Source organism: Oncorhynchus keta, chromosome 29 (assembly GCF_023373465.1).
Source record: "Oncorhynchus keta strain PuntledgeMale-10-30-2019 chromosome 29, Oket_V2, whole genome shotgun sequence".
Taxonomy (NCBI): domain Eukaryota; kingdom Metazoa; phylum Chordata; class Actinopteri; order Salmoniformes; family Salmonidae; genus Oncorhynchus; species Oncorhynchus keta.
In genome coordinates, this window is record NC_068449.1 from 19,641,409 (window position 1) to 19,652,926 (window position 11,518).

Sequence of the window (11,518 nt, forward strand, 5' to 3'; positions counted from 1 at the left end):
ATAAAGGGACTTAATGATTCAGCCGACCACCAGAGGGAGGCAAATACCCGTTCATTCGACAGAGGATGAATCATAGGAAAGTCTGGATGGTTGTCTTCTGACATATAAAACGGTGGGAAATCTATAAAACAAGTAATGTAAACATATACATATATGTTTAAGTAATTCTAGTGCCTGATTTCGGGGACTGTCAGTTTGAGGTTAACTAACTAATATTCTGCCTAAGAAGATCTGTGATATTTTTTTTTCTAACAAGGATGCACTTAGCCTTCTGCAAATAGTTGTTCAGTTAGGTGTCAGCTAATAAACCGTTTTTTTCCCTGTACAGGCCAACCACAAATTAGGGCACAAACAACAAAATTAAGTAGCTTCTGTTCTTGCTTTCTTGACAAATCTTCGGCAAAATTTGAACTTTGCCGACTCATTGGCCATCAACTCAAAAACACTGCCTCTTTAAATCCACTAGGCAGCCTCGTTTCCGATTTATAAAACATGTGACGTAATTTTTTTTTGTTGCACAAGATCCACTAAATCCACTCGCCTGTTCTACCAACCTCTTTTGTTCACAGCCCGCTCTCGGTTACCGCTAAAATACGGACAACGTGTATCTAGCTAGTTACCGGGGAATAACATAAAGCTAGTAAACGTCATACAGTGTGTTGTTTTGGGGTACTGCCGACTGCTTTGAAACTAAGTGAATGAAAGCTTTGCAGAACGTGAGCGACATGAGTTCCGACGCTAAGCCCGAGCCTAAAAAAGGCAAAATGGAGAATGAAAGCAAATATCTCCCTGAGCTTCTGGCAGAAAAAGACAGCCTGGATTCGTCATTTACTCACGCAATGAAACTGATATCTGCAGGTAATATATCACAAATATTTTTGTTGAAATGCACATTCGCAGTGACTCCTGCATTTGTTTGTTAGTTATAGTAGGCTAACGTTAGTTGAAAGAATGACGATGGCTAGCTAACGTACTGTAGCTACGTTAGCTAGTAGTCAAACCGTTCTGGTTTGTAACGTTAACCCATTGATTACTGCACAAATTATTTGTTAAACGTTGACATCTCGTTAATATTTGTCATAAATGAAACGGCTTTGGTTAAACACACCGCTCTGTACTATATATATATAAGTATTCCCTTGGACAATGGTTGATATGGAAAGAGGCATGTTGGCACGAGGTTCTAAGGTAGAGGCATGGCACCAAGTGGGGAGTGTAGTGATGTAACTAACGTTAACGGGATAATCCTCCCAAAACCACTGATTCCTGTGATGTACTGTGTAAAGTAACAATTGAACGACATATTTTTTTATATAAGCTTGGTAGCAGCATGTGAACATCTCTATGGCAGGGCTGGGCCATAATTTTGTATAGAGGACCACATGGGGATTAAAAAATATCCAGAGGCCTGCACCGATGTTCTGGAAGAATGAGAACAATGTGCACTTTTTTTTTACTCAAACCTGCCGGCCAGATTGAATGTTGCTGAGGCAACATATAGTTGGCGCTAGATCCTGCACATCTAGGATTGTGCATTCCCGGTAATACGTGTGTAGACCGGCTCAGACATAAAGCATACATTCAGACTGCAAGGCATACTTTCCCTCAGCCATCTAATGGCGAACCATGGGAAAAACGGGAAACGTGTATCGCCTTCATTAAACACAATTGCCCCCACCTTCAGCCAAGGGTGTGCAATATCCTAAATTGTCTGAAAATAATGTGGATTTTTTTAAAGACAGTACACATCCCTGCCATTTTTTTTCGGACTGCTCGCAAATTGGGCTTCCGAGGCACTGCATCTCAACGCTAGAGGCGGCACTACACACTGGTTCGAACCCTGGCTGTATCACAACCGGCCGTGGCTTGCAGTTTTTGTTTGGAACAGTAGCTAGTTGGCTGACATATGAAATGTGGCTGCTTATTTGTTAGTGCTGTAAAAATATGTAGTTAACGAAACTTAGTAGCTATCACTTCTTTTCTCGACTCAGTTAACCATGACTGGTTGTCTCACCTAGAATGAATGCACTTAACTCTATGCTGCTTTGAATAAGGGAGTCTACTAAATGACTTATGTAAATCCAGCATTTACAGTTCGATTCCTGAAATTCTGGCAGATATTTGAAATTCATAGTAGACACCAGCTAGTGTGCACATCTGCAATTTGATATCTGCTGCAAAGTTACTGTACAATTCTTTAGGCAGGAAATTGTTACGCATGTTGGGACCTCTGCCAACAATGTCATGGCTAAGTGTCAGACCAGGTTATAAACGGCTTCATCCTTCTGCAGTGCTAGTTAACTGCGTTATCGCAGCTTGCCTCACTCCTAGCACCGATTTCTACCAGACAGTTCCCCATTACCTGTCTGTCTCAAACTAAACAGGAGTGTGCATTACAAGTTTGGATTCTACAGTCTGATCAGCCATTTTTTGTTAATAATGTCAAATTAATGTTGTCTCTGATTCTTGAGACTCACCTTAACAGCCCCACTGCACCCCATTGTAACAATTACAGCATCAGGGTTGAAGACGAAAGGCCAACTTGTCATTTTCAGTAGGATTTTTGAGGCCTGTTTGCCAGTTCTGAGGCTTTCATAATTATACGGGTGTTTATCTAGTGAGCGGAGCTCAGTTTCCCCATAATGTTTTGTGATGTTGGCGTTTGTGCAATGTCTAATGCCTGCAGCATTTCACTGTTGGGGCATCTGTGTTGTAGAGGATTAGAGACCAATTGTCACACAACTGTCTGTTCTATTCCAGTTGTCTTTGAGGAAATGCAGGTGCTAAAATGTCGATCAGTTGGCTTTTGTCTTTACCCCAGGATGTTCTCTAGTAGGGCAATGCTCAGATGTCGCTACTTTAGTTATTTATACTTGTATTTGACCAAGCTCTGCTAATTGCTTGTGAATTATGAACATTTCATGAAGCACTTGCAATACAATTCGTTCAATCATTATCAATGGTACAGAAATGATTTACTCAAACTAAAAACCCATGTTTTCCTGTCTGTAGAGATTGAAAGGATTCAGAAAGGAGAGTCAAAGAAAGAGGCAGAAAGAGAAACATACTTGGACCTGTTTACCACAAAGAACATCAAGGTCAAAGAACGTGTGCTAATTCCCGTCAAGCAGTACCCAAGGGTGAGTAAAGTTTTTTTCTTGGTCTCCATTCGAAAGTCCATAATTTTATTTTTTTCCTCAATCTTTAGCTTAACATCTGAAAGATTTATGATATAATCATGCAGTTTGGGCCATTGTGTTTAAAATGTGATTACTTTTGTGGGGGGACATAATTACACATTTGTAGACTGCAGGAAGCCCAAACGGATATAATATTGTACTAGAACATAATCTCAAACATTGTTTGTATATGGTTACATGCACTCAGTGACCAGTTCACTAGGTACAACCATCTAGTACCGGGTCGGATCGCACTTTGCCTTCTGAACAGCTGGAATTCTTCAGGGCATGGATACGTTGCTCAGTTGTCAAGGGACCTAACGTGTGCCAGAAAAACATTTCTTACACCATTGCCACCAGCCTGTACTGTTGACACCAGGCAGGATGGGGCCATAGATTGTCCACTGTTGGTGATTGCGTTCCCAGTGGAGCCGCTTCTTGTTTTTAGCTGATAGGAGTGGAACCCAGTGTGGTCGTCTGCTGCAATAGCCCATCTGAGACAAGGACCGATGAGTTGTGCGTTCTGAGATGCCATTCTGTGCACCCCTTTTTACTGCGCTCTTTGTGGCCCTCCTGTTAGCTTGCGGATTCTTGCCATTCTCCTTCAACCTCCCATCAACAAGATGTCTTTGCCCACAGGCATGGTGAGAGAGCGTGCTTTCTCACCATTCTTGGTAAACCCTGGACACTGTTGTATGTGAAAATAGCAGGAGGTTGGACTTATCTGAGATTCTGGAACCCGCGCAGATGGCACTGACTATAATACGACACAAAGTTGCTCTAGTCACTCGCTTTGCCCATTCTAACGTTCAATAGAACAGTAACTGGATGCCTGTCTGCCTGCTTTATATAGCAGGCTGTGTGGCTCACTGTCCTGTCCGTAGGTGTGAACTGTTTTCATGAATTGGGTGGTGTACCTTAACTGGCCACTGGTGTACCTTAACTGGTGTATATCTCTATGGGTGGGAATAATTTAGAACAGATTTCCAAAATTGAAATCACTTGGTGCTGGTTTTGTCCCCCCCCAATTATTTTGGGGGGGGGTTGCTCAGAACTTGAAATGCCACATATGAAAACAACTTCCACCCCTCAGGGTTTTCAGTGACCAACTTTAATGGATATGACTGCATGTAGTGGAATGATGCTTTTTAATTCCAGGGGAGTGAAGTTGAAATGGTATGTCACAGTGCTCATTCAGACATGCAGAATAAAGACATCCGCATCATTCCATTCTGGAACTTCGTGCATATATTATGACTATGACATGTCTCTTTGTTGGTGATTGGTCAACAATGGGGATTGTTCAATGAAGTGTTGTCATTTGTGCAAATTTTCACTTGAGAAATACCAAACATCTAAGTTGGATGTCAAATTTGAAGATCTCTTCTAAGATCTCTTCTGCAAGAATTTCAATAAATGACAGATTTTGAGTTATGGTGAATTAATCTATTTCGAGGATGTTTACTGGCTATTGCATTTCAAGATGGACAAGTGGTACTCTTGTCGTTTTGCAAGCTTGCTCGTTCACCTAGCAGAATTTGGCTGACATGTGCACGGCTTAAGGCTACTAGATATGAATTCATACAAAATGGCCCACATAAATGGGCAATTGCAGAAAGAGTGGCGCTGGTTTGACCATCTGATAATTGAAATTCATCTTAATTTCGATGTGCCGAAACAGCTCTCATATCTACCGCCATTAAACATGGACCGATCTCAGTCTCCTGGGCAGGCTCTCGCCCTCTTTTTCATTTGAGTAAGGAAAAAGGGTTAGGAGAAACCAAATGGCCCTAGCTATCACATTAGAGTGCCTGAGTGACAAATTAATCTATTAATGTTAATGACTGTCTCGGGCAGCAGACTGACTGTCCCTGATCTCCCTTAGCCGGGGTGGGAAAGGCGTGCATCACACTGTAGGTTGAATAGGCTGTGCTACGATATCTTCCTCAGCCTAGCAACATGATATATGACTCTGAATTAAAACAATCTGCATCAACAGAGGCTATTTGTGTAATCTCTTTTCAAATTATTTTTTTTCAGTTCAACTTTGTTGGTAAGATCCTGGGACCCCAGGGGAACACGATCAAGCGACTCCAGGAGGAAACAGGAGCAAAGATCTCCGTGTTGGGCAAAGGTTCCATGAGAGACAAGGCGAAGGTAAGAATGTCGGGAGGAGTTGACCAGGTACATGCGTGGAGTCCCTTTGAAACAAACATTTAGCAATCAAATGTGTATTTGGAAATTTACTGAGTAGCATTGGACTTAATTTAAGCAATAAGGCCAGAGGGGTTGTGAAATATGACCAATATGCTATGGGCTGTTCTTAGGCACGACACAACGCGGTGCGCTTTGACACAGTCCTTAGCTGTGGTATGTTGGCCATACATCACAAACCCCTGAGGTGTCTTATTGCTATTACAAACTGATTACCAATGTGATTAAAGCATTAAAAAGGTTGTCATACCTGTGGTATATGGCTTTTAGGGCTTGAGCCACCTAGTTTATGTAATTTTGTACGTTAATTTCAGGAGGAAGAGCTGAGAAAGGGCGGTGAGCCCAAATATGCTCATCTGGGCATGGAACTGCATGTCTTCATAGAGGTGTTTGCCCCCATACCTGAGGCATACCTGCGCATGGCTCATGCAATGGATGAGGTCAAGAAATTCCTCATCCCTGTAAGTATCCCAGAGAGCATCCTGCTTCAGCCACAGACATTTTAAAGTTGTGATCTATGGGTTGATTTATGATGGCTTAGCAATGGCCCAAGATTTTCCATGCTGCTGCCATGTTCTAATCACGGACCTGCCATGTTAATGTAGCTACTACTTTCTTTACTTATAAGCAGGACACCATGGATGGTATCTGCCAGGATCAGTTCATGGAGATTGGCTACCTAAATGGAGGTCAGGACTCACAATCCAGGGGAAGAGGGGGCCCCCCAGGCAGGGGCAGGGGAGCACCCCCACCCAACTCTGCAGGAGCCAGGTAGGATTCAGTGCCTTTGGAAACCCCTTATTTTACAAGACCACAATCTTTCCAACTTTAAATTTACAAATCAATTTTGTTTTTCTTCAGGGGGCGAGGAATGCCACCTCGTGGAGGAGCCCCTCGTGGTGGAGCTTCCCGAGGAGGGCCACCCAGGGGTGGGTCCACCAGAGGGGCTCCAGCTGGTCGGGGTGGACCCCCCTCCACACCCGCTAGAGGAGGCACAGCTCAACGTTCCAGACCCCCCGCACAAGGGACGCAAAGGATGCTCCCGTCCCCAGCCCACTCCCACCAGCAGCACCATCAGCAGCACCAACATGCGCAACCACCCAAGGCTGAGGCCTATGATGAATATGTACGTCAAACCACTCAATTGTTAAGTCACTGTGTTGTGTACCTAGTCTCTTTCAGAACTAAAGAGGAGCTGTCAGTTTAAGGTCGTATTTATTATAGGTCTATTTATCACAGCTGACAAATCTACAATTGATTTTTTTTCTACACTAGATCACTGATATGCGGTGCTGTGTTGAATCAACTGTGCCTCCAGCTTGGCATTCCTAACATTGTAAAATATTTTGGGAGCATTCGATTATTGATGTCTACATTTGTTTTTTCCACACTTGTTCTTTTGTACACCTTGGTGCATATGTGAGCTTAACATAAACAATTTTTCCTTACATTTTAATTTTCGATTAGTAATATTACAGACCCCACAAACTTAAATACAACTGTTTGTGTCCTTGAGAAATTATTGAACTACTGTAAAATCCCATTAATTAAGGAGGATTGCTCCTACTGGGGAGTGCCGCTGACCGTTTGCTTCAGTCTCAATGCCCAATGTATAGCATCAGCAATCCAGGGTTTATAGAAATCATTGGTATCAGCCCAATGGAACCTTTCTAGTACACTTGAGGTGTTTGTTCTGACATTACTCTAGCGTTGTACATGTACAGTGTCATTCTGTGGTTAATTGCTTATGTTGTCTTTTCCCCAGCCTGCCTATGAAGAAAGCTATGCTGAGCCTGCATATGAAGGTTATGACAGTTATTACAGTCAACAACCTCCACAAGCGTAAGTTTCTATTTCATAGTATAATGGTTCATTGTGAGTTTTTAAACAATGAAGTGGCCAATCCTCAGGACTGTGTAGGGGCGCAGACATTTCCTCTCACAATATTCAATGTAGTGTCAAAATGGTGGAAGACTGTTTGACCTTCTCTTCTCAGGGATACAGAGTACTATGACTATGGACATGGAGAGGCTCAGGAGGCCTTTGAACCCTATGGTAAGATGATAGTAAATTAATGCTGTTGAAAGTTGGTATAACCAATGTTCTTATTTTCACATAAATTCTCAGATATTAAAATGACATAATTGGTCCAAACCGGTCATTGGTCCATGTTTTGTACTGAATGAATTGACCATCGCTCTTTATTGCCACTGAGTGTATCCAAACATTGACCTTTGTTTGGGACTTTTGTGTGCATTTTCTCTCGTAGCCCAGGACGATTGGGAGGGTTCGTGGCCCACCACTGGAGGCAAAGCCACTCCTGCAAGGCAGGATAAGCGGGGGTCCTACAGAGAGCATCCATACGGAAGATACTGAACGGCTCTGGTAGAGGGTTGCCCTGGCAACTGTCTTCCATTGTAAATCACTTTTAACTCTCTGAAGTAATTTCCCTCTTTTTCTTTTAATTTTTAAAAAATGGTTTGGCTCTGGTAGAGGGTTGCCCTGGCAACTGTCTTCCATTGTAAATCACTTTTAACTCTCTGAAGTAATTTCCCTCTTTTTCTTTTAATTTTTAAAAAATGGTTTGAGAGCAGGGTAATTGGATGTATCGCATCGAGTGGGCGTAGCAAGCAAATGCAAGGATTTTGATAAGAAGTTTCATTCAATGTTTGTTTCCACTGCATCTTTGAGTTAAGATCTAATTTAATGGTTGCTTGAAGATTTTTAAAAAAAATAACAAAAAAAACTTGATACCTTGTGTAGTTTAATGTTCAAAAATGTTATTTCAGTTTGTCTGTCATGAGAGGATTCAGTGGCAGTTGCAGACTCATTTAGGCTGCATTTCAAAAGTATTTTTAGCTCATAAACTTGATCAATGACATCAATGTAACATCGGCAACTTAGAATGAATGGGGAAGAACCTAAATAAATTTCTGGACAATTTTTTTGGTATAATCTAAAATTCCATAGGTTCAATTTTTTTATTTTTCTTATTGAGTTTTGAAATCTATCCTTATTAGACACTTGAGACGGTCTGTCCTAAAATATCTCGAGTCATTTCAATTTGACTTGATTGTGTAGTACATTCTACTATAGATATCTTTTGCGATTGGCTTACTTTAGTCTACATCTTATTGGGCTGACTGATGGAAATTCTGGTGAATTATTCTATTTTGTGTCCTACCAAGATTTGGACATGGTCTTTGTGTAAGAACGGCAGCCAACTCAATATTATGTACATAAACTAAGGACAATTGTATTGCTATCTAAAGTTGTGCAGTCTCCAAAATGCATAGTGCTATATGTGTACTCTTGCCTAAATAGGATACTAAATATATCCACAAATGTTTTGCTGCAGTGCGTTGTATCAATAAAGCCTCATTTGTTTTTGTTTTTTATCCAACTAAACCTGGTATTTTGCTTTTGTTGTATAGTAATGCCTTCCACTAATAAAACTGATCCTCATTTTGAGGTTCTTCACAAAACTCAAAAACAATCACCAGATTATTGCATGTACATAGAAGACAAAAGCAACCAAAAAGAACATTGCTCTATTTTGATAAAGAGCACATCCTCTTCATCTCTCTCTTTAATAGAGGATCTAGAAGAGACCCATTATGTCACGTTAAATAACGATGGTTCCTTAAGGTAATGTATTTCCAAATACTTCGCCTGACAATGATAGTGCCTGGACTTGTATTATTTGAAGTCAATTGTTACGACAGCCCACTTCCTCAAGCTTCCCAATGATCCATGTATTTTTAGTCATTTGAAATAACTGATTTTCAACAGTATTTCAAGTCAAGCTTGCAGGATTCTTACTTGACTTTAATAAAACCAGCCAGCATGACTTTGCATCAAAGAAAAATATCGCAGGGGAGAGGATGCTAAAAGCCTAAAGATCACGTCAAGAAGGTAAAACGAACCCCAACTGTCATTTATTAGATATTTTTTTGTCTTATGCACAAAATGCTAGAACCTGCTAGTCATCCAAAACCAGTTGTCCAAAAATACATACCTGCATAATATGCTATGATGACCTGTTTCAAACAAAATAGCTGTGCAAAATTATTAGAAATGATTGTAATGCAACTCTTGCTAAAATTGAAAACAGTTAATGGTCCAATCATTTCAACTGCCCTCCCTGGCTTTTTTTTGTTTGGTATTTTTAGAATAATGTTAAAATAATAAGTCAATAAGTCATGGTTATAAAGACTTACAACCTCCGCTTGAGTTGCATGACATTTGCAGTGAAATATTAGTCTTGCATGAATTATCGTTTTCAAGTACATGTTAGTTGTCAACAGCACTTGCACAGGGGTCTCATTGTATTTCTGTCCCCAGGTATTCCGAGTAAGTCCCTCTCTGGGTTTGAGAAAGGCATCGGACTTGAGCTGAATAAAGTCCTCTGGGTAAGTCGTCCATTACTCTTCAGCAATGTCATGGAATTTGACTGGCTAAAGCTGCTATAGTATTTTACTGTTACTTAAATTGAGGAAAACTGATTAAACGATGAGTGAACAAAGTCTGCTATCCACCTGAGTATTCCTCATTTTGCGTGTGCTTGTTGAAGTTGGCCAGAAAGCTCCTAGTCCTCTTCACGACTAACTGCAATGTTTTTGTAATGGACCCTCAAGCTGAATTTTGGCAGGGTCTTTACCAGCTGTAGTAGAAGATCAAACCAGTGTTGTGACAAAGTACTTACTGCTAGACTGGAGGAAGGCGGGTGGAAATGTTGGTGATCTCCAATTTTGTTCTCAATCAGGTTTTGGGAAGTGCTCCGTTTTTAGTTGCTCAACAGGGTGACTTGTGAATTTATCGTTTCAACAGGTATAATCCAGGGAAAGGCCTTGAAGACTGCACAGGTAACTTAAGCCTGGCAGCCCCATGTTTTGTTTGGGGTTTAACTGTCAGGATTGCCACAAGGCTTTTCTTACACAAGATATGCCCATCAGTTTGCTATAAATGAGGATGTGTGTTCGCTCCAGCACTTATGGATAATGGCACTCCCTGGAATATGGCTGCTTAATGTCTGCAAGTCTCCAGAGAAAGAACATGAGGCTTACAGTGCATTCAACTTGAGAGGATGAAGTAAATGCACTGGTTGCTGACAAAGCAGCTTGGAGTAAGAGGAGCTGAGTTGTATTCTGGGAAATGATGCAGACAATTCCATTGATAGAAGGTACAATCTGCAATATCAAAACTTATCTACCCCCTAAAATTATAATTGCTACATTTCCTTGACTTTATTTTTTTTTTTACCTCGTTTTACTTGTTGTTTGTGATTGTAAAATTGTAGTTTCCTCAGGAAGGTTTTGAATAATTTCTGTGCCGAATAACTTTCCTTTCTTAAATAAATCTCAATGTTCTGATTAAGCTATCTTCTTGTCAAATTATGTTTTACATTTTAGTCATTTAGCAGATACTTATCCAGAGCAATTTACATGAGCAATCGGGGTTGCAATTGGGGTTCAGTGCTCTGTTCCATGGCACATTGACAGATTTTTCAGTCGGCTCAGATGCAAACCAGGTCACTGGCATAATGGGCTCAAACTGCTGCTTTGAGGCTCGTATATAAGGTCAACCCTTCAGCTGCCTCCCTTATTTATACTGATAGAAAATATAAATGCAACCCTTTTACTGACTTACAGGAAATCAGTCATTTGAAATATTCATTAGGCCCTAATCTATGGATTTCACATGACTGGGTAGAGGCGCAGCCATGGGAGTGCATTGTCCCACCCACTTGGGAGCCAGCGCTGCCGTGGTTACATGTGTTCTGGGGTTGAGGCCGGTTGGACATACTGCCAAAATCTTTAAAAATAATTTGAGAGGCTTATGGTAGAGAAATGAACAGCTGGCAACAGCTGTTGGACATTCCTGCATTCATCATGCCAATTGCACACTCCCTCAACTTGAGCCACGTGGCATTGTGTTGTGACAACTGCACATTGTAAAGGCCCGATGTCTTTTGTTGTCCCCAGTGCAAGGTGTAACGGTGTAATGATCGTGCTGTTAATCAGCTTCTTGATATTCCACACCTGTCAGGTGACTGGATTATTGTGATCTTGTATTTCAGCTCATGAAACCAACACTTTACACGTGTTTTATTTTTGTTCAGTATA

At 41.1% G+C, this 11,518-nt stretch overlaps 1 protein-coding gene across 4 annotated transcripts; it reads left to right on the plus strand.

Annotated features, from left to right (window-relative positions):
* The first annotated feature begins 504 nt into the window (after positions 1 to 504).
* On the plus strand, positions 505 to 10,769 carry LOC118362411 (KH domain-containing, RNA-binding, signal transduction-associated protein 1-like). 4 transcript variants are annotated; one of them, XR_008086203.1, is made up of 12 exons: positions 505 to 858; positions 3,013 to 3,140; positions 5,220 to 5,336; positions 5,708 to 5,854; positions 6,022 to 6,164; positions 6,255 to 6,519; positions 7,159 to 7,235; positions 7,390 to 7,448; positions 7,663 to 7,834; positions 9,738 to 9,805; positions 10,224 to 10,258; positions 10,382 to 10,769. XR_008086203.1 is itself a non-coding variant. In XM_052486159.1 (9 exons), the coding sequence occupies exons 1-9, from the start codon at positions 699 to 701 to the stop codon at positions 7,767 to 7,769; spliced, it is 1,203 nt and encodes a 400-aa protein (XP_052342119.1). In that variant the 5' UTR covers positions 505 to 698; the 3' UTR covers positions 7,770 to 8,889. The 4 variants fall into 4 exon arrangements, 2 of the variants coding, with proteins under 2 accessions (XP_052342119.1, XP_035598614.1); XR_008086202.1 differs by having other exon boundaries at positions 10,224 to 10,769; XM_052486159.1 differs by lacking the exons at positions 9,738 to 9,805; positions 10,224 to 10,258; positions 10,382 to 10,769 and having other exon boundaries at positions 7,663 to 8,889.
* The last annotated feature ends 749 nt before the right edge of the window (positions 10,770 to 11,518 follow it).